This window comes from Leucopleurus acutus (assembly GCF_964270905.1).
Source record: "Leucopleurus acutus genome assembly, chromosome: 9".
In the NCBI taxonomy this organism is placed as follows: domain Eukaryota; kingdom Metazoa; phylum Chordata; class Mammalia; order Artiodactyla; family Delphinidae; genus Leucopleurus; species Leucopleurus acutus.
Window position 1 is genome coordinate 84,562,518 of NC_139144.1, and position 27,485 is coordinate 84,590,002.

General features: G+C 37.2%; 1 protein-coding gene and 1 pseudogene across 3 annotated transcripts; both read right to left on the bottom strand.

The window, feature by feature from the left end:
• ZNF800 (zinc finger protein 800) lies at positions 1–27,263 on the bottom strand. Of its 2 annotated transcripts, XM_082846968.1 has the most exons (6): positions 26,644–27,263; positions 26,050–26,168; positions 20,897–20,992; positions 7,481–7,624; positions 3,600–5,292; positions 1–2,373 (listed from the first exon to the last, which is right to left on the bottom strand). In XM_082846968.1, coding segments are annotated over exons 2-6 (1,995 nt in total). In that variant the 5' UTR covers positions 26,111–26,168; positions 26,644–27,263; the 3' UTR covers positions 1–2,372. The 2 variants fall into 2 exon arrangements, with proteins under 2 accessions (XP_082703094.1, XP_082703093.1); XM_082846967.1 differs by having other exon boundaries at positions 1–5,292.
• On the bottom strand, positions 12,975–14,240 carry LOC309966338 (tubulin alpha-1A chain-like; annotated as a pseudogene). Its single transcript has one exon. The product of its transcript is annotated as a tubulin alpha-1A chain-like (transcript).
• Positions 27,264–27,485: the final 222 nt, after the last annotated feature.

Genomic DNA, 27,485 nt, shown 5'->3' on the forward strand with positions numbered 1-27,485 from the left:
AGTCAAAATAAAACCAAAAAGGATGAAGACCAGAAAGGAATAGGAAGAACAAAGAATTTCTAATCACTTCTTACTTGTTCATTCTACTTAACTGGTCCTAGTTTAGTCTCTATGCTTCCCATGATCCATTAATTTGGCTATTATGATAAAATATTCTTCATCTCTCTAAGCCCTTCTAATTTAGACAAGTCCTGACATAATGCTATTTTTTTCTCTATGACCCAGATGAAATATTTTTATAGTCCTTGGAACCCTTGATGCCCCCTCCTAAATTCCTGCTCTGTGGCTCTAAGTTACGACAGTGGAGACAAACTGTATGTGAAAGGTCCTGTGGAAACAGGTGAGTAAAGTAAGGGAACTGCAGCAACTGGGCTCTCCACCACCACCATCAGGATATTTCTCTTTCTTCCCTACAGTATTTAACAAGTAAAGCAGAAAGGAAAAGGCCAGCATACACAAGAGAGGCTGCAGCAAAGAGCTACCCCAAGCTTTTTAGGAATCCTCATAACTTTCCATTTGTTATAGGTACCTAAGTCTGGAAAATATCTTTGGAATATGTCTTGTGTGTAGGAATGCATAAAAGATAACACCTTGCAAAAGTCAAACATACAGGTTTAATAACGTGCAACTAATGAAGATGGTTTATAAATGAAATAACACCTACACATTTAGTTCCCTAAATATATTACACTATTAATCATTAAAGTTAGACCTATAAGTACAAGTTTTCCATATGTGGAAAAGTAAATCTGTTTTTAAATTAAAGAGAAATTATTACTCTAATTCTTAAAAATAAAACTATCAGGATAAATTTCAAGTGTAGCTGCTCATAGTCACTGAATAAATTTAAATTTGATAATAAAACATTTAAGTTTCAACCAATGCACCTTCGTTGAAGCACATTTAGCTGAAATAACTTCGAGTCTGGTTTATTTCCATCACATATAGTACATTTTTCCAACAAGAGCATGTACATTCAATATAGAACATTTCCAGCAACAGTTACAGTCTTTCTAGTTTCCTTTCACAGTATATTTTAGTGCAAAGCACTGGGAAGGGTAAATGTTTTTCTAGCTATGAAAGCATTTTATTATGACCTTGTGGATCTTCAACATTTTAAAATTTTATACAAAAAGTATATAGATGGACAGGGTCCCTCCTAAGTACAGGGATGAACCTATATAAAAACATGGTATATTCTCTGCTGTACCTTTTAAAATTATAATTTGACAAAAATTACTAAAAAATAAAATATTCCCTAAAAAGTACAAAATATTGATTACACAAAAACCTGTCCAGTATTTCATTAAAGATAGATGTACTTCTGTTTTCCCTAAAATCTTGATTACAAAAATGGACAAAAATTCATTATTTTCTAAATTTTACAGTAGGGATCAAATATTATCTAAAGTGGTCATTTAAGATTTTACTTGGGAGAGAAAAAGAATCAGGGTTTATACCCCAATCTTCCTTTTTTAGCAATATGTAAAGAAATAAACTAGTATTATAAGAAGTGGTTGTGCAGGGATTGTCTGCATCCATAAAATAGCAGTAAGCTATTTATTACCTTCATATTAACATTAGTAAATGTGGGGTCTTTTAAAAAAAAACTGAAAAATTAAGTTGCATCTATCATTAAAGTGCTTTGTATGAAACTTAAAGAAAAATAGGGGAATGTTTAATTTTCATAAAAACCTCAGATGTTTACAAATGAAGAATGTGATGATCCATGGATGAAAATGAACCGGAAGTTTCCTATAGTATATATTTTAGAATGAAATTTTCAAACATTTAAGTGCTATAGAACAAGTTAGAAATAAATGGATGTAAAAATAATTACAAATATTTAGTAGGCTAAATATTTATAATGTGTTGAGATTTGTCTTTTGGTCCTAACATACGCTCACTAGGAAATTATATATCTGTACAATCCAATAAAAATTCTGCCAAATAAAGTGGAACAAAACTAAAATCGCTAACTTATAAAGTCTTTGATAATTAAAAATCACCAGTGGTGGTATTTTCTTCAGATTGTTGATCACTTAATCAACAAACTGCTGGAAAACAAAATTTGCAACATTTTTGTAGAAACTGTAGACCAAATGCACAGGGGTGGTTAGCTGATGGACTGTGATGACAATACAAAATGTCACAGCTACTTGAAAGTGCTGGAAGAGGCAGTGCCTTAGAAACAAGTGGTTAGATGGTTATTATTTTAGTCAGAAAACAGCAGTTACAGTCATATATTTATCAAATTTTTTTCTTTTTTTTTCCTCATAGTACCATTTGAAGATGTTTAGTGGTTCTAACACCAATTTAAAGTCTTTCCACAAAAATGAACTCCAAACCTTTTCGTACATCACTTGAAGTTATCTGAGGAGAAATGGGAATAAATGAACACTTTTGAGTTTACCAATAAAACCTTATTTTCAAAATAATACAATAGTAAATGACTTCTAAAGGATGGTTTCATCTCAAGTTTTCCACACAAATAAAAAAATGTGTGATAATCAAACCACAACATTTAACCTACTGAGCCCTCAAACTAAGTATACTGCTTTAGAATCTGAATCCAAAACTAATTTAATACTAATTAAATATATTAAATGCATTAATACAAGGGACACAGGTACTGAAGGTAAACTTTAAAAATATAGAGAGACTTGCAAAAACAAGTACAGGGAGTCTACTCCTTAGTTCATATTGCATTTTAAAAATCTACATTTGTTCCAAAACCCTCTAAAAAACTAATATTTTTTTCTTTCTTCCCAATAGGAATTTTATTTTTCTTGCAACACACAACCACAGGAGAAAAAAAAAAAAAAAACCTCCTTAATAATATTACCTATGTTGAAATGATCACCAAAACTTTATTTAAACAAAAAGGTAAAAATAAGAGGATCAGGGACCTAAACAATCACTTTTTCCAAAGGTAAAAACTAAAAAACAGGAACTAACACATACTCCCAAGGAGAAGGAAAAATAAACCCAAACTTTTGTTTATCGTTTCCCCCTTTGCCTGGAAGCACTATGTTAAACGTAAATAATAAATGCTAATTGTTCTAAATTCAATTTGGGGATTGTTTTTTCTGAGTGCAGCACTTTATTTAGCCGTCACAGATTAATTTAACAATAATTACAGTGCCTCAAAAGACTTTTTTCCTATAATTATTGCCTTCACAAATTCATTCTAATATACTTAACTTCCTACAATGTATTAATTAGTAGACTAAGTCACTGAATCAAATTAAACCTGTGCAAAGTTAGTTAAACAGAAGACTTCTATTGTAAACATAAGCCAATATAAATGTATATATTTTACAACATTGAGAGGAAATCACTGACCCTGTGCCATCTACCTATAACTATATTGCATTGTCCTGTGGAAGATAAGTTCTGAAGTTAACTTTTGTTCCCAAGCCACTGGAATAAAGGTCACTGAAGAGGTAAATGCGATATGCACATTACTCTTGCAGTTCCCACTGCCGTAAGATATATGGAAGCAAATGTGTTAAAATGGAACCAGCTATAAATTATGGTCAAATGATTTTTTTAGTTCGATGGGGGGTAAAAAGCAAAACTCTGTAACTGTTCCTCACCAGACAAGAGCCTTAGATCTTGTACTTCGGCCTTTGGTTTTGTTTCCTTCAGGTGAATTGGAAGCATTTGCCTTATGAGTTTTCTTATGATGTTCAAGATAAGTCTTTTTGGCAAATGCCTTTCCACATTTATTGCATCTGTGAAGAGAAAAGTTTTTTGTGACTTTTACTTCAATACCAACATCAGCTACTTCATACTTTTTACTAGGAGAGTTAGAAGTGCCATCGTGTTTTGAATCACTATGTTTTGCTTCGTCTCTTGAAGGGCCTCTTTTTGCCACTTTATTTAGAACAAAATCAATGGGCTTTTTTATAGCTCTGATCTCTAAACTGGCTGTTATTTTCCCAAGATAACGGGATGACTTTTTATGAACCACAGTTATATGTCGTATCACATCGCGCTTCCGACGAGTTTCATAAGTGCAAAGAGGACACTTGTAGAATTTAACATAAATGTTATTCCCATCTGTGTGCAATTCAATATGTTTAGTCAAGTTCTGTTTGGAAGTAAACTGACGTTTACAAAGTTTACAGTAAAGTTGCTTAAAGTCAAAGCCAGCTGAAAGTTTTGGCTTCCTGGTTTTTTGCTGGCCACCTGCAGCAGACGGACTAGTTGATTTAGGGCTTTCAGAGTCTTGTTTAACTTTATTTTTCTGTGCTGCCGGTGCGTTCTTTTTTTCATTTGAATGATTTGTTCCCTTTAATTCATTCTGTGGAGAATGGATAATGGAAGGGGGTGAAGATTCTACAGAATCTGCTGGTTCAACTTTAACTTTTATTTCTGAACTGTTGGCAGTATTATTGGGGCCTTTCTCTCTTTTAGAGTTTGTTCCAGAAAGAGTTATCTTGTGGACAATTTGCATATGTCTTTTAAGCATTATTTGTGAACTATATTTCCTCTTGCAAAGGAGGCATTTGCATGCAGTTAAATTGTATTCAGCCTTTGAAGACGACTTTTGTTTTCGAGCCTTAAAAGATTTTTTAGGAGAAACAGAATCCAGGAACAAAGGTTGCCCAGGCTTTGTTGCTATATCAGGAGTAATTGAATCCCTCCTTAGTCCTCTATGAACTTCATCAAAATGCCTCCTTACATTCGCTTTTGTAGCAAATGATTTACAACATACTGGACAACTCCTACTTAATGGAACTAGAACATTCTTACTGCGTCCTTTAGAGGATTGGTTTGGATTCTTTCGTGTTTCAATGTACTTTTTTAGTTCTTCCATTTTTTTCTTGTGTACTTTTCGAATGTGACGACGAACACCTCGTCTGGAATTGAATTCTTTTCTACAAAGACAACATATCAACTGGTGACCAAAATCAGAATTGTCAGAAGTTTCCAAGTCAGCCTGTGATTCCTGCAGTTGTTCATCAGATGCAGGTGCAACTTCATCTGCAACAATTTCAACAGGAGGGGGCTCTACAGTTTCCACCTCTGTGTCTGTAACTGGAACTGTCTTAGACTGTTCAGTGCTAGTTTCCTGTATTTGAACTTCAGGCTGTTCAGGAGTACTGCTTGACTCTGTGACTTCAGTAGGATTATCAGTCCTTGAAATATATTGAAAAACTGCATTCTGATTCGTTTCTATGGGTTCTAGCTTAATAATGTATTCTCGCTTGTCCACACTTGGATATATGGCTTCTAGGAGATCACTTATGGCTTGGCTTTGTTTATCATTTACATCAGGAAGGTCTGTTAAGGAAAAAACAACATTTTAATCTGAAATAATTAGCCTGCTCTAGCCCTCTAATATTTTTAAATGTATTATGAACCTCTATTTTAAAATTTATTATATTACTGGTTTGCACTTATTTTTACAAGAGCATTATCTACTTCTCAGTATTTTATGAGTATAAAAACAAGTATTAATTAAATTAAAATTTGCTTTAATTTACAATCTCATCATGGTACACAAATGTTAAGGAATAGATGCAATCTGAAGAGTTACTTCTAATAAGGGCCCTTAATATAAAATATTTAAGCACATGGGTACAATAAACAATAAAAATAGTATTTCATATTTTTAGGCTAGCAAAGGCAAATCAAAGTTCTCATAACCCAAGATGGATAAAACACCATGAAGAATGTTACTACATATAAAAATAATTCTTTTTTTAGAAAATATAACAGCATTCCTATTAACTTAATCCATAATAAATAATCTCATCTAATTGTATAGGGACATTTGAACATCTTATGGAAAATGAAGACGATTTATAGGAAAATACATAAACATGAATGACAGGATGTATAGAAGTGTTTGCTAAATTCAGTCCTATTACATGTCTTCTTAACATGGCAACCTATTAAAACAAATGATTAAAAACTACAGATTAACTCCAAAAACAGAGCTAGTTTTATTTATCTGTGCAATAATTACACCATCTGTAGGCAACCTAATATTCCTATTGTAACAGAGCTGTCTAACACTGGTTATGTTTCTACCTAAAATGTTAAAATCTAGCTACAAGTATAGCATCAAATCTGGTATCTAATTATAAATCAAGAAATGACTCATCATAGCTCTTCTAGTCTACTAATCTTTCTTTTTTAAAATGGATAAAGTGGTATCTATAAGAAGAATTATACTTTCACAGAAGTATTTCTAGAATAAGTATTGCAGTGCACAATAATACAGCAAATCCATTTATCTATTTCCCTCTAAAATTCAACTAAACTTTATTTCACACCAAAAAGTAACAAAGAATGACTACCAGAAAATTAAATTCCTACTAGTTCTTTAATTAAAAGGTTAGATTTGAAACTAATCTCTATAGACTACCTTTTCATTTATATTTCAAGGATAAAAAGAAGTGTAATAAGATTTAACAGTGGTAGGGAAAGTTTCCAGACAAATATGAAATTTCTGTTTCATCTATGTCCTATAATATACTTTAAATCAGCTTCATGCTAATAATTAAAGCAGTACTTTTGATATTTGGAGCTCTGCATTCCATTTCCATCCCAAAAAGGTTAAGTGGAAAAATGCACAAAATCCATAATGCAACTGTAATATCAAGCTAACAAAATAAATTCTATATTTTGTAAGTCCACAAGAGTTAAATCCCTGAACAAGAAATAATGAAAGTAACCTATTACTTATTAAAATATTTTAAGGAATTTACATTATTCTTTAAAGCAAGAAAATAATACCATTATATATACTGCAACTTAATCATACAGAGAAGAGACAATATGCTTAATTCAACAAACATTTGGTTCCACAAAGACTTTGTTAGGCTACTACCTGCCTTTACCACATAAAGCTATTTCAGATCTCAGGTTAGCCCATAACACAATCTAATTTCTGATAAAATGACTTATCTAATAAACTTCACTGAGAATAAAACTGATCTTCAAATCAAGACCCAGAAAACACTAGAAAGATCAACAAGTATTTTTTAATGCTCTCTACAATTACCAAAAAAATCAACTCATTTACTCATTCTTTGCTCTATTTCCAACTTTCTCACTTACTTAAGGAGAATCTAAGTAAATGATGAGTCAAATCTGGTAACAAGTTTTTAAGAAGTAAGGAGGAAAAATACCAACACCCTCATCAAGCATTAATATTTTAAATTACAAAAATCCTGGATATAAACTGTATAGTCCATATAAACATTCAAATATATCCAATACTTTAATACAAATATACTCAAAAATCTAACCTCATATATCTTTAGCAAAATCCAAATGAAAAACACTGATATTAAAATATCTATTTAAGAAACTGAATATAACATTGAGTCAAGTATTTTACCTTATTCTCTATCAATATATTATCTGTAACTAGACATCGATACTATTTTAACATAAATGTATAGCTGTAGTATAAGAATACATAGCAAAATGCATAATTGAATATATGAATAAAACTTACTGTCATCCATCTGGAGACTTGGTGGGCAGTAGAATTTTTTATGGGTAATTAAATTTGGTAATCCTCTGAAGAGACTGCGGCATAATTTACATTCAAAAATAGTGTCCACATCTTTTAATAAAATATGCTTAAGTTGTTTAGTTCCTGAAGGAAAAAAGAAAAGAAAACTTAACACAAAAGGTAACTTTAACATGCAGTTTTAAACTGGGCAACCACTGTTGACAATCCAAAGGTGCAGTTTTACTCTTTAAAAACAAAATACGGGCATTGCCAATGTCTACCATACTATACTCAGAACTAAGTTATAAACTAAGTTTTAAGCAAAATTCTACTATCATTTGGATATTAGGACAGCTGAAATTGATGGTCTTTTTCTAATTCAGCAGCCAATCAATTCCTGGGCTATCTTAACAGTGGTTCCAACATCTGGTTGATCATCACAATGACCGAGGAATAAAGACGTACATGACCCACTCCTGGAGATTCTGATTCAACAGACCTGGAGTGTGAACAGAAGAATTAAATGCCACCCCAACCCAAGTTTTTGGCTGGTTCTTCCAGCTCTCTTTCACATTAGGAAGTAAACATGAGTAATACACTTTCCCCGATTCCTTAAAGAAGGTCAAAACTGTGTCACAGGATTGTCTGTGACTTTCTTTTTAAATTCAGCTTAAATTACTTCGGGTTCTGGGGCAACGTGGGATTATGGCCATTCAGTGCGAGTAAAGAATCCTTGTCCACGGTTTTGAATTTTGCTTAGGTCTCTTAATACCACTAGAAATTTATTCAAAGCCTTTCTCCCTCAAAAACTCACCCTAATTGCAATAAATTAAATATTGATATAATTACTACTTTAAAGCCCGTCTTTTCCACTAGATTATAAATTCCAAGGCAGCCAAGATCAAGCCTGCCTTATTTACAGCTAAAAAGTGTTCAGCTCTAATAATGCTCAATAAATATTCGTTGAAGAATTGCCACCGATCTATGGAATCTAAGCATTATTATGATGGAAGATCAAAAGGCAGAGAAAAAATAAACAGCAACAAGCACTCTTTAAATCTTCAAAATAAAACACAAATAGAAGATCTTCTGTCACTACTTCCTACAGGTCTTTGACGCAGGTAAATTGACAAAAGTGATCTGCAGTGTTCAGTAATTAAGGAGCCTTTGGTTTCCTCAAAAAATGATAATAATATTGACTTAAATTAAAGAAGGGAGGGCTTCCCTGGTGGCGCAGTGGTTGGGAGTCCGCCTGACGATGCAGGGGATACGGGTTCGTGCCCCGGTCCGGGAGGATCCCACGTGCTGCGGAGCAACTGGGCCCGTGAGCCATGGCTGCTGGGCCTGCGCGTCCGGAGCCTGTGCTCCGCAATGGGAGAGGCCGTGGTGGTGGGGGGCCCGAGTACCGCAAAAAAAAAAAAAAAAAAAAAAAGGAGGGGAAAAAAAGCGTCCTGAAAAATACTTAAGACTATCTAGGTGCACAGTGTTCCATCATTCAACAAGCACGTGACTATTAAGCTCCAAGACTACTAGAGAATAAACACCATCTCAGTAGCATAATTAATACATAAAGGTTAAGCATTTCTGATTCAATCTTTTGCAATCTGTTTATATTTAATTATTGTATTAATCATCATGCTGCATTTTATCATTTTGAAGACAAGCCAGCCCTCAAATTTCTACTGCAACAAGATTACCACATTATCAGAACTTTACGAAGTCTTTAGAGATTCCAATTTTGATTATCACCTAGTCGTGTGACCTTAAAGGGCTATATAATCTTTGCACCTTGGTTTATTCATCTTTTAAAACAAACAAACCAAACCTATCTTGGAGAGTTATGAAAGAAAATATGAACCTAAATTCTAGAAGAACTAAATTCTAAATCCAGGTTTCTACTGAAAAAAAAAAAAAATAAATAAATAAATATATATATATAAATAAAATAACTTCCACTATTTCCCAATCCAACTCAAGGTTTAATTTGGTCCACTAGACCATACTACTGCAAAATCAGAAAACACACATTTTTAAAGATTCAGAGGATAGCTTGGGTATTATACTTTGTATAAAAGTAAGTTCACACTCACACTCACACACACACACACACACACACACTTCTCTAGTTTATTTCACATTACAAAATATATTGGCAATAAAGTGCTAATATGTTTAGTTCATAGTTAACCTCATAAGTCACTGACAAACTATGAGAGGTAGGCTGAAGATAAAAAAACACTTTAGATAAACCTCTCCAATTGATCTACATATAGTTCTCGGTAAGTGTAGGTGGGTGTGTTACCAGACGGAAGAAAACATGGGAAAATTCTGCACTTTAATTATAAATTAAAAGACCAGCTAGACCCATACTACAAATTCAATTCTGCCTCTAAAGGTAGTTAAAAAGGATTGAAGAGGGACACAGAAATAATCTGAACTAGGATTAGCTTAAGAATTCTACTGAAGATATAACTAGAACGTACAACATAAAGTTATTTGTAAAAATGTAAAACTGCATCTCGAAATCAGGTTCTCTCAATCAACCATAAAAAAACAAAAACAGTATCAATTTCTTCTTTAGTCCCAGTTACACAGTTATATTCAGTAAAGAGTATATATTTATTCCCAGTAAGCATCCCCCCCCCAAAAAAAACGAGTTGGGGCTAACTTTGACTCATCAATCATTTTTTTTTTTAACATCTTTATTGGAGTATAACTGCTTTACAATGGTGTGTTAGTTTCTGCGGTATAACAAAGTGAATCAGCTATACATAAACATATATCCCCATATCTCCTCCCTCTTGCATCTCCCTCCCCCCACCCTATCCCACCCCATAGGTGGACACAAAGCACGGAGCTGATCTCCCTGTGCTATGCGGCTGCTTCCCATTAGCTATCTATTTTACATTTGGTACTGTATATATGTTCATGCCACTCTCTCATTTTGTCTCAGCTTACCCTTCCCCCTCCCCATGTCCTCAAGGCCATTCTCTACTTCTGCGTTTTTATTCCTGTCCGGGCCTAGGTTCTTCAGAACCATTTTTTTTTAATTCCATATATATGTGTTAGCATACAGTATTTGTTTTCCTCTTTCTGACTTACTTCACTCTGTGTGACAGTCTCTAGGTCCATCCACCTCATTACAAATAACTCAATTTCATTTCTTTTTATGGCTGAGTAATATTTCATGTATATATGTGGCACATCTTCTTTATCCATTCATCTGTCGATGGACACTTAGGTTGCTTCCATGTCCTGGCTATTGTAAATAGAGCTGCAATGAACATTGTGGTATATGACTCTTTTTGAATTATGGTTTTCTCAGGGTATATGCCCAGTAGTGGCATTACTGGGTCGTATGGTAGTTCTATTTTTAGTCTCTTAAGGAACCTCCACACTGTTCTCCATAGTGGCTGTATCAATTTACATTCCCACCAACAGTGCGAGAGGGTTCCCTTTTCTCCACACCCTCTCCAGCATTTACTGTTTGTAGATTTTTTGATGATGGCCATTCTGACCGGTGTGAGGTGATACCTCATTGTAGTTTTGATTTGCATTTCTCTAATGATTAGTGATGATGAGCATCCTTTCATGTGTTTGTTGGCAATCTGTATATTTTCTTTGGAGAAATGTCTATTTAGATCTTCTGCCCATTTTTGGATTGGGCTGTTTTTTTGATATTGAGCTGCATGAGCTGCCTGTATATTTTGGAGATTAATCCTTTGTCAGTTGCTTCATTTGCAAATATTTTCTCCCATTCTGAGGGTTGTCTTTTTGCCTTGTTTATGGTTTCCTTTGCTGTGCAAAAGCTTTTAAATTTCATTAGGTCCCATTTGTTTATTTTTGTTTTATTTTTCATTTCTCTAGGAGGTGGGTCAAAAAGGATCTTGCTGTGATTTATGTCATAGAGTGTTCTGCCTATGTTTTCCTCTAAGAGTTTTATAGTGTCTGGCCTTACATTTAGGTCTTTAATCCATTTTGAGTTTATTTTTGTGTATGGTGTTAGGGAGTGTTCTAATTTCATTCTTTTACATGTAGCTGTCCAGTCTTCCCAGCACCACTTATTGAAGAGGCTGTCTTTTCTCCATTGTATATTCTTGCCTCCTTTATCAAAGATAAGGTGACCATATGTGAGTGGGTTTATCTCTGGGCTTTCTATCCTATTCCATTGATCTATCTTTCTGTTTCTGTGCCAGTACCATACTGTCTTGATTACTGTAGCTTTGTAGTATAGTCTGAAGTCAGGGAGCCTGATTCCTGCAGCTCTGTTTTTCTTTCTCAAGATTGCTTTGGTTATTCGGGGTCTTTTGTGTTTCTATACAAATTGTGAAATTTTTGTTCTAGTTCTGTGAAAAATGCCATTGGCACTTTCATAGGGATTGCATTGAATCTGTAGATTGCTTTGGGTAGTATAGGCATTTACACAATGTTGATTTTTCCAATCCAAGAACATGGTATATCTCTCCATCTGTTTGTATCATCTTTAATTTCTTCCATCAGTGTCTTACAGTTTTCTGCATACAGGTCTTTTGTCTCCTTAGGGAGGTTTATTCCTAGGTATTTTATTCTTCTTGTTGCAATGGTAAATGGGAGTGTTTCCTTAATTTATCTTTCAGATTTTTCATCATTAATGTATAGGAATGCAAGAGATTTCTGGGCATTAATTTTATATCCTACTTTACTAAATTTTATAGCTAAATTACCAAATTCACTGATTAGCTCTAGTAGTTTTCTGGTAGCATCTCTGGGATTCTCTATGTATAGTATCATGTCATCTGCAAACAGTGATAGTTTTACTTCTTTTCTGACTTGGATTGCTTTTATTTCTTTTTCTTCTCTGATTGCTGTGGCTAGGACTTCCAAAACTGTGTTGAATAATAGTGGTGAGAGTGGGCAACCTTGTCTTGTTCCTGATCTTAGTGGAAATGGTTTCAGTTTTTCACCACTGAGAACGATGTTGGCTATGGGTTTGTCATATATGGCCTTTATTATGTTGAGGTAAGTTCCCTCTATGCCTACTTTCTGGAGAGTTTTTATCATAAATGGGTGTTGAATTTTGTTGAAAGCTTTTTCTGCATCTATTGAGATGATCATATGGTTTTCCTCCTTCAATTTGTTAATATGGTGTATCACATTGATTGACTTGCATGTATTGAAGAATCCTTGCATCCCTGGAATAAACCCCACTTAATCATGGTTTACGATACTTTTAATGTGCTGTTGGATTCTGTTTGCTAGTATTTTGTTGAGGATTTTTGCATCTATGTTCATCAGTGATATTGGTCTGTAGTTTTGTTTTTTTTGTGACATCTTTGTCTGGTTTTGGTATCAGGGTGACGGTGGCCTCGTAGAATGAGTTTGGGAGTGTTCCTCCCTCTGCTGTATTTTGGAAGAGTTTGAGAAGGATAGGTGTTAGTTCTTCTCTAAATGTTTGAACAAATCAACTGGTCAGACCACAACTTTTCAATGTTTAAAGCAGAGTAAGCTTCCCTGTAAAAGCAGCACCTTTGTGACATTTTAACTTTAGTACTCCTCTCCTTTTTCCTCTCCCTCTCCTTCAACAGAATCCACACCAACCTCCTCATAATCCTTCCCAAGGGCAGTCATGTCCTCACGGGCCTCAGAAAACTCTCCTTCCTCCATGCCCTCACCCACGTACCAGTGAACAAAGGCACACTTGCCATACATCAGGTCAAACTTGTGGTCCAGGTGAGCCCAGGCCTCAGTGATGGCTGTGGTGTTGCTCAGCATGCACATAGCTTGCTGTACTTTGGCCAGGTCTCCACCAGGTACCACATGGAAGGCTGGTAATTAATGCCAACTTTGAAGCCAGTGGGGCACCAGTCCACAAACTGGATGGTATGCTTGGTCTTGATGGTGGCAATGGCAGCACTGACATCTTTGGGAACCATGTCCCACCATGGTACAACAGGCAGCAAGCCATGTATTTACCATGGAGAGGGTCGCATTTCACCATCTGGTTGGCTGGCTCAAGGCAAGCATTGGTGATGTGTGCTACAGAAAGCTGTTCATGGTAGGCTTTCTCAGCAGAGGTGACAGGGGCATATGTGGCCAGAGGGAAGTGGATAAGGGGATAGGGTACCAGGTTGGTCTGGAATTCTGTCAGATCAACATTCAGGGCTCCACACTATTTGACCTATCAACCTATTCAGGTTAGTATAGGTTGGGCACTCAACATCAAGGTTTCTACGACAGATGATAGATGGCCTCACTGTCTACCGTGAAGGCACAATCAGTGTGCTCCAGGGTGGTGTGGGTGGTGAGGATGGAATTATAGGGTTCAACTACAGCTGTGGAAACCTGAGGGGCTGGGTAAATGGAGAACTCGCAGCTTGGACTTCTTGCCATAATCGACAGACAGATGCTCCACCAGCAGGGAGGTGAACCCAGAACCAGTTCACCCACCAAAGCTGTGGAAAACCAAGAAGCCCTGAAGACTTGTGCACTGGTCAGCCGGTTTTTGAATTGGATCTAAGACGAGGTCAATGATCTCCTTGCCAATGGTGTAGTGACCTCAGGTATAGTTATTGGCAGCATCTTCCTTGCCTGTGATGAGCTGCTCAGGGTGGAAGAGCTGGCGGTAGGTGCCAATGCAAACTTCATCAATGACCGTGGGTTCCAGGTCTACAAACACTGCCCTGGGCACATGCTTGCCAGTGCCTGTCTCACTGAAGAAGGTGTTAAAGGAGTCATCTCCTCCCCCAATCGTCTTGTCACTTGACATCTGGCCGTCAGGCTGGATGCCGTGTTCCAGGTAGCAGAGCTCCCAGCAAACACTGCCGATCTGGACACCAGCCTGGACAACATGGATGGAGATGATAGCTGCTGTTTTGTGGCTGCCAAGCAGATGGCAGACAGGAGGAGGAGAGGCTGTTGCTTCTTACAGCGCGACTCTTAGGCAGTCGATGTAAGAGAAACTGCCTGACTTATCAATCACAAATGCTCCACCACCCTCACGTCACCTATGCACACACACACATACAAACACAGTTGTTTTGATCCAGGCATACCAAAATTCTTTCAGGTCCTTGGATTCACCAAATTCTCTCTCACTTACTTTTCAGGCCTTCACCTATGTTTTTCTTCTCTCTGCCTATAACATTCTCTCATTTTCCTGGTCTGGCTCACTTCTAGCAATCCTTCAGATTCCAGGTTAGATGTCATTTCCTCCAGAAAGCCTTCTCAGACTCCTCCTGTTTTTTGTTAAGAATTCTTCCCCTTGGGCTTCCCTGGTGGCACAGTGGTTGAGAGTCCGCCTGCCGATGCAGGGGACACGGATTTGTGCCCCGGTCCAGGAAGATGCTACATGCCGCGGAGCGGCTGGGCCCGTGAGCCATGGCCACTAAGCCTGCGCGTCCGGAGCCTGTGCTCCGCAAAACGGGAGCGGCCGCAACAGTGAGAGGCCCGCGTACCGCAAAAAAAAAAAAAAAAAAAAAAAAATTCTTCTCCTATATTGCCCAGAGCACCCTATACATCTATACTACATAACCCCGCTATCTTGTAATTAGTTACTTTTCTGTATCCCCATTAAACTGGAGGCTTTAAGAAGACAGAGAAGATATCTTTGATGCTCACCACTGTACTCCCAGCTTTCAGGACCAGGCCTGATGGGCATTTGTTAAATGACATACTGAAGAGCCTTCTCTATGTTTCAGAAAACTTCCCTATAAGTAAGATTTCTATTAAGTCCATGTAAAGTTGACCAGAAAGTCAAAAAAGGGACCTGAATGATTTTCCAATTCTGCTTACATACTTTCCAAATGAGAAAAATAAGATGTGCCCTCATTCCATAAATACAGGCAAAAGTTATTCCCTAAGTTAGTTTCAGTTACCATTTAAGGTTTTGTTGGTTTCCCATGGGGACATAACTGCTTTATTCTAATCAGCTACCTTTTTAACTGATTGCTTTGCTCACTGACAATTAGACACAGCAACCAACTGTGCCTCTGTCAACAGTTAAAACTTTCTATAACCTGAAACACGAGACAAGACAGCAGCAAAAGTTCATCTAGACAGCCACAAAAGTTCTTCCACAACTCCTAACCCTGAGAGAGAGAGAGAGCCATGCTGCCTTACCCCTAATTATTCCTTTTCCTATATTTAACTCTTTTTCTTGCCTTAGGTTTTTAAATTATCTTAGAAGTCACTACATACTGCTTACATACTGCTTACATAGATCATCAATCAGTATCTTTCAAAAAACCAGCCCTCCAAAGGGAAAGCTTTTGATGCCTAGAAATTAACTAATTAATGAATATTTCAGATTATCACGCATAATGGATGCTCAATAAAATTTAGTTAAACCTCATCAAGGGTTTCTCCTGTGCTATCAATTAATGCCAAACACATTGTATACACTGATAAAAATGTTTAAAAAATTATTTTCAAAAGGAATCAATATTCAATTTTACATTAGGTTCGGTGGCAGTCAGTTGACATGACATAATATTAATTCTAACTCTTCAGTGCTAGACAAAGATAAACTTTCCTTTTCTCCCTTAATATACTGATATGTTGATCAATGATAAGTTGCAGCAATAATGATTTTTAAATAGTATACTGCATGCTTTATTGCTGACTCACACATGAGCTCAGTTTCTTTAGGATGACTGTTTAACCACAATATCATCCCAACACTGCAAGCAAATCTGTAACTCGTGTCATACCTCCTGAGTTCCAAGACCAGTACGAAGGGAATTTCGTACTGATCATCCTTAACGTAAGAAAACTTAGGAAAATTGAAATTGTTATCTTAAAATCACCACCTACAAAGGTTGGTTAAAAAAAATTACTAAATTATGGAACACTGCCACATACTACAATAAATTTATAAGTAGAATAAAATTATTTTAGTGCCTACTTGGTGAATCTTTCGTTTAGTCTTACACACATTTATTGAACACCTATTAAATACCAGGTACAATGTTATTCACTGAAGACATGAGAAGTGAAGGATATGATCTGCACCCTTGAGAAATTCCCTAATATAAACGGCTGCTCTCCTAGGAACACAGCCCCAGATGAGATGCTTTGAAGATGAATGTAAGAACAATAAAACAAATCTACATTTTTCTTATTCATCCCCAAAATATGCACTCTGATTTAAAACTTCCTACAGTTGCTATGTATCAACCAAAAAAAAACCCCAAAAAATCCATCATATAATATGGCACTATCTTATGTATCTCTGATAAATCACACTTCCAGGACAGAGGCATCACCATCCAGTCATAGCTTACACTAACTCCAAGAAATGTTGCTTTAAGCAATAAAAAATAAACAAAAACTCTTCTAAGAAAGTAAATGACCAAACTTAAATTTAATCAATGACAATAGCAAACATCACACAAAGCCAATTCTCATTTTTCACTGCAATTTATTCCTCCCTAAGATTCAAAAAAGATGCTACTTGCAAATAGTAGTAATGTGTTCTATAGGTAGAATCTTTCTTCTATAATACAGTTGACCCTTGAACAAACACAGGGGTTAGGGATGCCAACACTCTGCACAGTCAAAAATCTGCATATAACCTACAGTCTTCCTTATACTCCCTTCCTCCATATCCTCACTTCTGCATCCTTGGATTCAATCAACCAAGGATCGTCTGATACTGTAATATTTACTATTGAAAAACTCCGCAAAAAATAGACCTGCGCAGTTCACACCCATGGTGAATGTTCAAGAATCAACAGTATAATATTGTAAAAAGAGATAATATATATTTCAAGAATTCAAAAAAAGATGTCAACTTCATATTAAAGACTAGTTATGAATACTGGACAATTTTCCATTTTTCTGCTTCTAACCTTAGGGCATTCCACAGCTCCTTTGCCTCTACCAGAAGACTAAGCGACTAAGAAAGAATATTAAGCTCAATTAATCAATTATTTATAAATACCTCATGGAAGTACACCTTTTTTGTTATTTAAAATTTTGTTTCCATTTGGGGAGAGAGGTTGGGAAAAGAAGGAAGCTAAAATAAAAGTTAATAGAGGGAGGGTTGGATTGGGAGTTTGGGACTAGCAGATACAAACTAATATATAGAGGACAGATAAACAACAAGATCCTATTGTATAGCACAGGGAACTATATTCAGTATCTGGTAATAAATTAAAATGGAAAAGAATATGAAAAAGAATTAATATATGCATATAACTGAATCACTTTGCTGTACACCAGAAACTAACACAACATTGTAAATCAACTATTTCTTTAAAAAAGTTAATAGATACGAGGGAAATTTGAAGACAAAAAGTCACAGACATGATCCTGGAAGGACTGACACAACTAAGGAAAGGCTCGAGCAAAGGGCAGGGCACAGTCAAGGTAGTACCTGAAGCCAGGATTCAAAGCAAACAGCATGTCTCAAGTCACCCAACCATCAGGGATTTCAGAGTAGAAAATCTACAAGTAGGGGCAAAACAGGCAGCCTTCTAAAAAAAATGAGGTATCTATCTATGGACAGATGTCAAACAACAGTGGAAAGTACTGTTAAAAAACCAAAGATACCTAACTATGCAGAGTCAGCTACTCCTTGTATTAGGAAGAAAGTGAGGAATATATGCTCATATGTGTGTAGAAGGTCTCTAGAAGAAGACACAAACCATGTAGCCGTGCTGTCTGAACAAAGACACTTACTTTTGTATTTCTGTATACCCTTTTATACCTCTTTATTATTTTTTTAAACAACTTATTCCAAAAAGAAAAGTCTATTCAGATTACAAGTTAAGCAGATAGAAATAGGGAGAGATTAGAGGTTAAGAAGTATTTGTAATTTAAAGCCAGGAAAACAGTCCAAAGCAAAAGCTGAAGTGTGAAGCAAAGAAAATGAGTCAAAACTGGTCAAGCAGTCAGTACAGCACACATGGGGTTGGTGGACCTAAAAAATGAGTCAACTCCTTCCTCAGCCTTTTACGAACTTCCAGCTTGGGTAGGAATTAATACCAGGTCAAAGAGAGCCCAGTTTAGGCAGGAGACCATGAATCCTTTAAGCAAAGCTGATACCGGAGCTGAAGACAACTATCTTGAGCTTGAAGACAAAGGCAGATATCCTAACACATTACTACTGCCCAACCTGGTTTAGCCTGTGAAGGTTAACAAGAGCAAAAGCACAAAAGCATAGACTTCAAAGTTCTATCTTCAAATATCTGTCAGATACAAAACACCACCAAGATTGTTCTTTAAATGCAATGTGTGTGACCCAGCTGTAATGGAAAGAGCCTAGAAAGAGATGAGTCATTGAGGGGCTGCTTGGGAGTAGAGTGAGACCGGGAGAAACTTACACGAGTCTCAGGATGAGAAGGGATCTTAGACCCTAAGTCATGAGGCCCCAACTTCCAGCTCATCCTCTCAAGGTTTCAGTCAGCCAAGGCTTATATACCTCAGTGCTAAAGAAGAGCTACCTTAGGAGACTTGAGATTATCCAGAAACGTAAGAGATTACTATCTTGAGGAAATTAGAATTACTTAGCTATGAGATACACTAATGAAGTAAAAGAATTCCTTTTTTAATCCAAAATTAGTTTCTTTGTACCATTCAGCATATTTCTAAATCATCTCTAATTTAAATGATAGGGTACTTAGAGAATTTAAATTATAGTATTTTCAAAATTTGTTTGGGGAAAAAAAAAACTCAGAAGGCAAATTTACCAGGGACATTTAAGAAAGAACATATTACCCATTTCACAGTCCCTTTCCTTCAGCTTTGTAAAGAAACAATAAACACAGAAAACAGATACAACCACAGTGCAATGGAAAAACACGTAATTTCCTTTTTAAATATTCACCTTCCAAAGTTAAAAAAATATATAGATTTTGGGTACAGGAGCTTATTGAGAAGGTATTTTTTACAAGACAAAGCACAAATAAATGAAACAATTCTAACTTCTTAATCAAATAACACTATAATAAACTGAAGCAGTATAAAATAACTTCGTTAATCCCAAATTATGAATTTTTAAAAAAGAAACCTATATAGCAAGGAATATGACTATGTGAAGCTATTACCTTCATTTCCATGATATGAGAAAGAACAAAAAGAATTTTTATCTCTATACTAAAAGTAGCTAACAGAAACTCTAACTACAAATAAAAACTAACCATTCTTCTGTTATGCCAGAAACGTATTTAAATATTGCCTCTAATTAGAAAATTTTTAATTGTATTTACCACAGGAGAATTTGACGTATTATTTATTTCTGTTAACCAAGGGCAATTATCAAAAGTAAAAAACAACAACAAAAAACACAGTAAAATACGTTATACCACCATCCAACATTAAGCATAGGCATATGGTATACACGAAATATTTACTGACTTAAATATACATAAAAGCAATGCCATAAGGACTACAGATGAAAAGTATAAGAAATGAATCTTAGACTCAGAAATTTATTTTAGATTAAAGAACAATCTATTTCTTAGAATCCTAAAGTAAATCAAATAGATACTACTTCCCTTTAAAATGATTTAAAAACAAGCACCTCAAAAAATTTCTCAATACAAAACAAATGGTTTCATATAAATTATCTTTTTCTTTGAATCTCAGAAATTTTTCATTATGATATAATAAGCTTTAAAATAATAACAAAAGATAGTCTAACCCTTTAATTGCCCACCACTTAGGTGTCCATCAGTCATGTATGTTTGCTTGTTCATATTTGATTTAATAGCCTGCAATGTCAGAGAAGCCATATCCACAAGAGGTGGACAAGTGGATCATAAGAATCACAGCAACCTAAGACTTTACAAAACACTGTAGTTCTAACAGTTCTCAACCATTTATACTTAGTGAGCAACACCTACTTTAGAGCACTGGATTGTAACTGCACAAATATACTTATTATATATCCATTATTATAGCAATCTAATGGAAAGAAAAGCTAAACAAATATATCTAAATATCAGGGCTGGAATAATCTTTTTTCTATCTGTGCTCTACTAAAGATATTGAAACTCCAGGGTTAGGTAGGAGATGGTGAGTCACATAAACAGAGATGATAAAGTAATTAATCTAGAACAAGGGACATCTCAGACATTCTGAGTAAATAATCTACTCTGTCAAAGCTCATAAAGACCCTGTATAATCTACTACCGTCCTTTGAGAGTTTATAAAGAACATGCCAAAAAATAACAATGAATCTTTGCCAGCAAATATACCACATATTTCTTTAAACCATACTAAATACTTTTTAAATTAGTATATAATATATAGTACTGAAAAGGAATCTCTATCAAGTCAATATTTACTCATCCACTTTTTAAAAATGACAATCAAAAGTATTCTGTAAAGAAAACCAATGTATACATTTTATTTTTAAAAAATTATTTCTAAGGATTTCTAGGTAGTTTTTAGCTACTATGTGAAGATTGAAAATACATCCTAAAACATTCATACCTGATCGAAAGCACTCAATTATTTGCTGAATACCAGATTTGGATGTCTGTAGTGGTTGCTGTAACAAAGGAGCATCTCCAGGTTCCAGGATATAAACTACATGGAAGACAAACACCCAACCCAATCCCCACAAAAAAAGGGTTATTTATTTAAATCATTTACTATTGAAGTAAAACAATGGTTTGCTATAATCATGTTAATGACAATCACACTTTTTTGTATGTACTCCACCATTATCTTTGTAAGGCAAAATGAAATAATGGGAAAAATGTAACTAAAATTTTTCTCAATTCAAGGTGAAACTAAGGCTACTGAGACTATGCATTAAGTTCAAATGCAAAGATCTTACTATTTTGGTGTTAGTTAGTACATATTAGTCATGTTTGCCTTTTTATTCCCCTTGAAGAGGAACCACTATATTTAACCAAAATTCTAGGGCAATGATAACCTAGCCACACCTCATAAACCATTCCAAAACTCTCCAATCTAGTACAGCTCTCTGGGCAATTAAGAGAGCAAAACTCAAAAACCACTACCTAAGGAAAGAACTGGTCAAGTGCACAACGACAGATGTACAAGAAAGTTCACTGCAGCACTCTGCAGTACTGTAAATAATTGAGAAAAATTTCAAACAACTTAGAAGTCTCTCAAAAGGAACCAGACTAAATAAACTATGAAATATCCATACAACAGAATCTCTCACGGCTCTTACACAGCATGAGCTAGGTCTACATGTACTGACAACAAAGGATGTCAATACTACATTGCTAAGCAACAAAAACAGGTTATAGAATATGACCTCAATTATATTAATATATATTTCAGGAGCTACAGAAAGAAATAAATTTAAGGTATATGTGTGTCTATGTATAAATGCTAATATAAACACAGAAAGTCTGATGGGATACCAACGAAATTTAACAATGGTTCTTTCCATCAGGGTGGGCTTATAGGGGTGATTTTCACTTTCTGCCTCACACTTCACTAGCCTGGACTTTTGGAAGTGTGCACTTTAGAAAGTAAGCATTTTTATAATAAGTAAAAATAATATTCCCATTGTAAAAGTAAAAATTTTCATATATAGAGGTCTATATCATGCCTGCTTTCCAAAATTCCCAGAGTAGCAGTATAAATATATAATATAAATAAGATTATGGTAATAAGAAACAAGGTAACTGAAAAGGAAAACTGAAGTTTCCCATCAGATATCAAATAAAGAGATAGTTGTGGTGGAGAAAAATTGGCCATTTTAATTACCTCTTTTTTTTTCAATATGTTATAATGTTTATGATATTTTACCATCATCTGCTCAGTGTGAGAAGATAAGGAGGGTTACTTCAGTAACGTGTGCTGCTACTGCTTCAGGGCCCAGGCTTGGACAGCATTTAGCTGTCTGATAAAGCCTGCTAGGCTATGTGTAGAGACACAGCCTTAGATTCTCATTTTGGTTCCAACTCTTAAGTTCAGCGTACACAAAGGGGAGGAACTATGTCTCAGGACCAAATCATTCCATTAAGCAAAATTTTCCCAATTTTAAGAGAAACTCTGAGGTGTTTTTAAGAACATACACGCAAATACAACTCATTTTGGGAATATCTGACATTGGCACTAACTGCAGTGGTTAAGAACAGAAGACTCCAGACCTGGACTGATTGCGCTGAAATTCTTTTGCTACCAATAACTAGATACCACTAGGGCAAATTACACTCTCTGATTTCTCTGTTCTCATCTCTAAAATGCAGATAATAAAAGTACCCAAATCATAGGGCTGTGCGAGGATTAAATTGGCTAATGCAGGTACCTGGTTATATCAGAGCCTGGAATATAGTAAAGGCTCAATAAATGTTCTAGCATCATCATCATCATAATCTACAAATCAACTGCCTTCCTGACACCAAAAACTGAAAAATCTTTTCCAAAATCTAAGAGAAGTAGAATGCAGCCCCTTAGAGAAACAACAGTAGAAGTTTGTAAGTAGACTGATGATATCATTTATTTAGGTTAGATGTTCTTTCCAGTATTTGTACACTGTAACAACCAATAACTGATTATAAAAAATAACAACTACAGAAGATAGGGTAGAAGTTATACAATTTTAAAGAACTAAAAAGCTTGAAGGCCTGGCTCTCTAAGTGACAAGAATTCTAGAAAGGAAGAATGAAAAAAAGAGTAACGAATAAGGGAGAAATATGGGGGAAAAAAATGGAAACTTCTCCTTAGAGCCCCCTTTCTTCATTTAGGTATATGCTCCAGAAAACTTCCTGTAATACACTAACTTCCACTTCCACATAACAACATCTGATTTTAAAGCTAGAGCAAAATTTTGTTACCCATAACCACCACTGGTACCACCAGAATACATACACATCCTGAGATACCATTCAAAATAACCCCAGGGTTAGTTCAGTTATGAGTGGACACATTCATTTGGTATACACATCTGTGTAGGTCCCCTTGTAAGAAACTTTTCTTTCTTCATGAAAACATACTCTCAATCCTAAAAAAAACTTTATATGTTAGTATTTTATAAAATTTCCTCTTACATATCCTAACATCCCTCCCAAGATCAGGTTACATGACCATTCAGGAAAAAAAGAGCATCTCTCTCCAGCCAAAAAACACAAACGCTCAGAAGTTAACACCTTTCTTTACATCCTTCCAAGAACACACTTCCCAGAATAAAACACCCACTTTTTTAAGTCTCTCCTACCTTAAAATAAGCCCCTTAAAATATCCTTCTACCTATGATGTCTGAGATTTGCTTTCAAACAGTAGAGAGTAGGGGAGCAGTTGGAGGATGGAGAAGGGAACTGTGGGGAGGGGAGAATACAGATCAAAAGAGCTTGTCCACATATTGATAACTGATGGAGTTGTGTAATGGCTACATCAGGTTCCTTATACCATTCTCTCTACTTCTGAACATCTGAAAATTTCTCTAACAAAAAACTTTCTTAAAACATAACTAAGAATATTTGACATACACTGATAGACTTATAACACCACCCCTCAATACAAATTGATCCATCCTATCAAAACCTGCTCAGGAACACACTGCTCTCATTCAGAACTCACCTATCGTTCATAATCCAAAGGAGGTCAGACCTCTTGGGACAGCTCATTAAAAGATCTTCTCAAACATCATGTCACCGTCTTTCCTCCATATGAGGGCATCCTCTTTTTAAAACTACCATAACATATTCCTCTCAATAATGGCCCATACCTTCCTCTGAAATAATGACAATTAACTACCCCGTAAGTTAAACTTTTGGCTTTCCACTGAACTAAATCCTCAGGAAGTGTTTACTTCTAACTAAGAAAGTGAAGAAATACCAACCACTTTTGACATGACAGTCTGAAAAATAAGTTGCATGGGAAAAGTTCCTGGCAAAATAAAGTTGAAATTTTTCAATTAATGCAACTTATCTGAATTTGTGTTAATGAGGGAGAAAAAGCAGAAAAGTTCCAACACATATTTAAAAGTTCAACTCTGGAAAACCTCTTTAAAAAGACATTAAAGTATCTAGAAAACTTTAATTACCAGAATATATACTTTATAAATAAGGTATGGTCACAAATTATCTTACTTGTTTACTTACGTCTATCTCTTCCCACTCAAACGTTCCATGAGGGGGTGAGCTTATCTGTTTTGTTCACCACTTATATCCCCATTGCCTTGAATAGTGCCTAGCCCCTAACCGGTGCTCCATAAAGATTTGTCAAAGAAATAAAGAAATGAGTGACCAAATAAATTTCTTCCTAAATAAGAAGTTTTAATATGATGATTTAATTAACTAATGCAACTCAAATGACTTCTCAGAAAAAAAATGGAATAAAAAGACAGTGGAACACAAGTATAAGAAGTCATTCACAGCTTTGTACTTCAAAACTAGCAAAAATCCATTCAACATTTGGCAAAACGTTAAGTGATATATCATCACTTCAAAGATACAAAATATGCAGCAGAAAGGATGGTGAAAGGTAGGTAGATCAGGAACAGTTGAATAAACACTGGATTCCACCCTGGGATTGCCTGTTTTACTAGAAGAGGTATTATTTTCAGCAAATCAGTGGGGATAGGGTCATAGTACAAATTTTATTCTCATGTGTACCAAAGTGTTCTGAAAATAGTTCTTCCCCTTTTACCATTGCCATTTTTTCCCATTATACAAAAAAAGTACTCTACTTTACATGAACTCTACTGTGACAAAACCAAGTACATTAGTGCAGTTAAAATACTCCAACAAAAAAACAAGCAAAAGTATTAAAAAGTCCTAATAACTTTTAGGTCAAAAATAATGATAAACAACTGCCTTTGAACTGTAACAGAAGAGCCCTTAGTTGGTTTAGTGACTGTGTATTCAAGGATTCCCTTTTTAAGCTGTATCTCTAAATGTCTGTGACAAAGCACATCATACTTCTAATAAGCAGAGAAACTATTAAGAGTTTATATATCACATTTATTAAAGTGTTGTAATACTCTTCATGAGCCTTCAAAAAGCAACTTCTTCATTTCATAAATTCAACTCAAAAGAGTTCCACTGAACAAACTATCCTAAAAATATTTATGTATTCTATCTAAATATTCAGATTTTGCAACAATGTGCTCTGTCCAAGAAATTTCTTTAAGAGGTTCCACTTAACAAAACCTGATTCTTCCAACAAGTTGACTTCAGCAAACTTTTCTTAGCCCAAACTAAACTCATTTTTAAGTTTAAGCATTATTCTGTCTCTAAGCACTATCAAAGCACGAGAAACTTTTAGTTTTTAAAAATTTACATGAAACAGCTTCCTCGAAGATAATGCCAGTATTCTACTACCCATTTTTTCCTTTCTCTTCAGTTTCAAACATTCACAGAGCATGAGAGTATACTACTAACTGCAGGCTGCCTTGAAAGAAAAGGAAAGGGGATTGAGTAATTGATCTTGTGGAAAAGATTTAAGGTGACACTTGCAGTACTTTTTTTAAGAGATCAAGCAGGGGAGATCTCTTGTTTGTACAAGCTTTGAGCTTCATAACTGGTTTTATGCTGGGGTGAAATTATAGCCTGCTTAGTTAGGAATGTCTTCTTGGGCAGGAGGTAAGGAGAACTAAAAGAAAACAGAAGGCAGAGCAGCTCTGGTGGAGGGCAAAGTAACTGAAGAAAGGCGTATACCTGGTTCACAGCATCCGTGATGATGGTGGTCAGTCTGACAGTATTTGTCCCTTAAAGGCATTTTCAGTGGGCGCGACCTACTTTCCTTTCACTGTAAGAAGCTCTTCATTGCGGCTTGGCTGTTGAAAGAAGCACAAACCCGTCACTCAGCCTGAACTTCCTGGGGGGGTTCTGGCTGCATTTTCCAGAAACGTTCCCCTCACCCGCCCTCCGCTTGCCCTCCACAGCCCTGCACCCTCCTCTCGAACTGAGAAAGAAAAACGCACGAAGGCTTCTTCAGCCCGAACTCCCGCACAGGTTCACCGCCCTACCCGGAAACGCAGCCCCGGGCGCGCAGGGCGAGGGCCTGGCCGGCTGCGCGGGCGGCGGCGGCGGCGGCCTCGCCTTCCCGGGCGGGCGCGCGCGGAGACGGAGGCGCGGAGCGCAGCGGGCACGGCCGGCGCCGGGGCCCGTGGGGCGGGGGGCGCGGCGGCCGGGCGGCCGAGGTGTAGCTCCCGCCGGCGGCCGGCCCACGTCGCGCCCTCCCGCGACGCACGTGCGCCAGGGTCTCCCCGGCTGAACCCCCGTCCCCCCAACCAAGTGCGCCCAACTTACTGAACTCTTAGGGCGGGCCGACGGGCGGGCGGAAGGAAGGAAGGCAGGCCGGACGGCCGCGGGGACAGCCTGGCGTGAGAGGCGGCTTCGGGCCCCACCTGGCGCAGCCTCGGCGGACCGCGCGAAGGGACCGGGGTTCGGGCCAGACGCGCTCCCAGAGATTCCCCGCCGGCGCTGACGCGGAAGCGCCGCAGCTCACCACGTCCCTCCGCGGCCCGAGGCGACGGCTGTGGCGGCGGCTCACGGCGTCCCTCCGCGCTGTGGAGCTGGGCGGGCGGGCTGACGGCGCGCGGGCGCAGGCAGTTGACAGGAGGTACCGCCCCGCAGCCGCTGCCGCCGCCACCGAAGGAGCCGGAACCGGAGCGGGCAGGACCCGAGGCGCCCCTTGCCAGGGCAACGGCTGCCGCCGGAGCCCGGCTCCCCTCAGCGCCGCTCCACCTGCGACGGTCCCTCAGGCTTTTGGAGAGGGGCGGGGAAGGATGGGGGTTTCCCCCGCCTTGGGCTCCTTTTGGTAATAGTTGTTGTTTCAGGAAACTTTATTAACTCAGTCTCTCTCTTTCTCTGTCTGCCCCTCCACGAAGAGCCTGAGCTGCCGCCGCGGAGCGGGTAGGAAGGGGGAAGCAGAGACTCGCCGGCTGCGACAGGGAGCGACTGACTGACCCCGGACGGAGATGGGGCGAGGGCAGGAAGTGACAAGCTCTCGGAGTGGGTGGGGGGAGTGTGGCCGGCACGCCCGGGAGCGCCGCGCGCATGCGCCCAGCCCGGCGCCCCCGACGGTGGGTGGCGACGCTCTGCGGCCGGGCGCGGGGAGGGAGCCGGGGCGGGTGGCGCGGCCCGGGTCT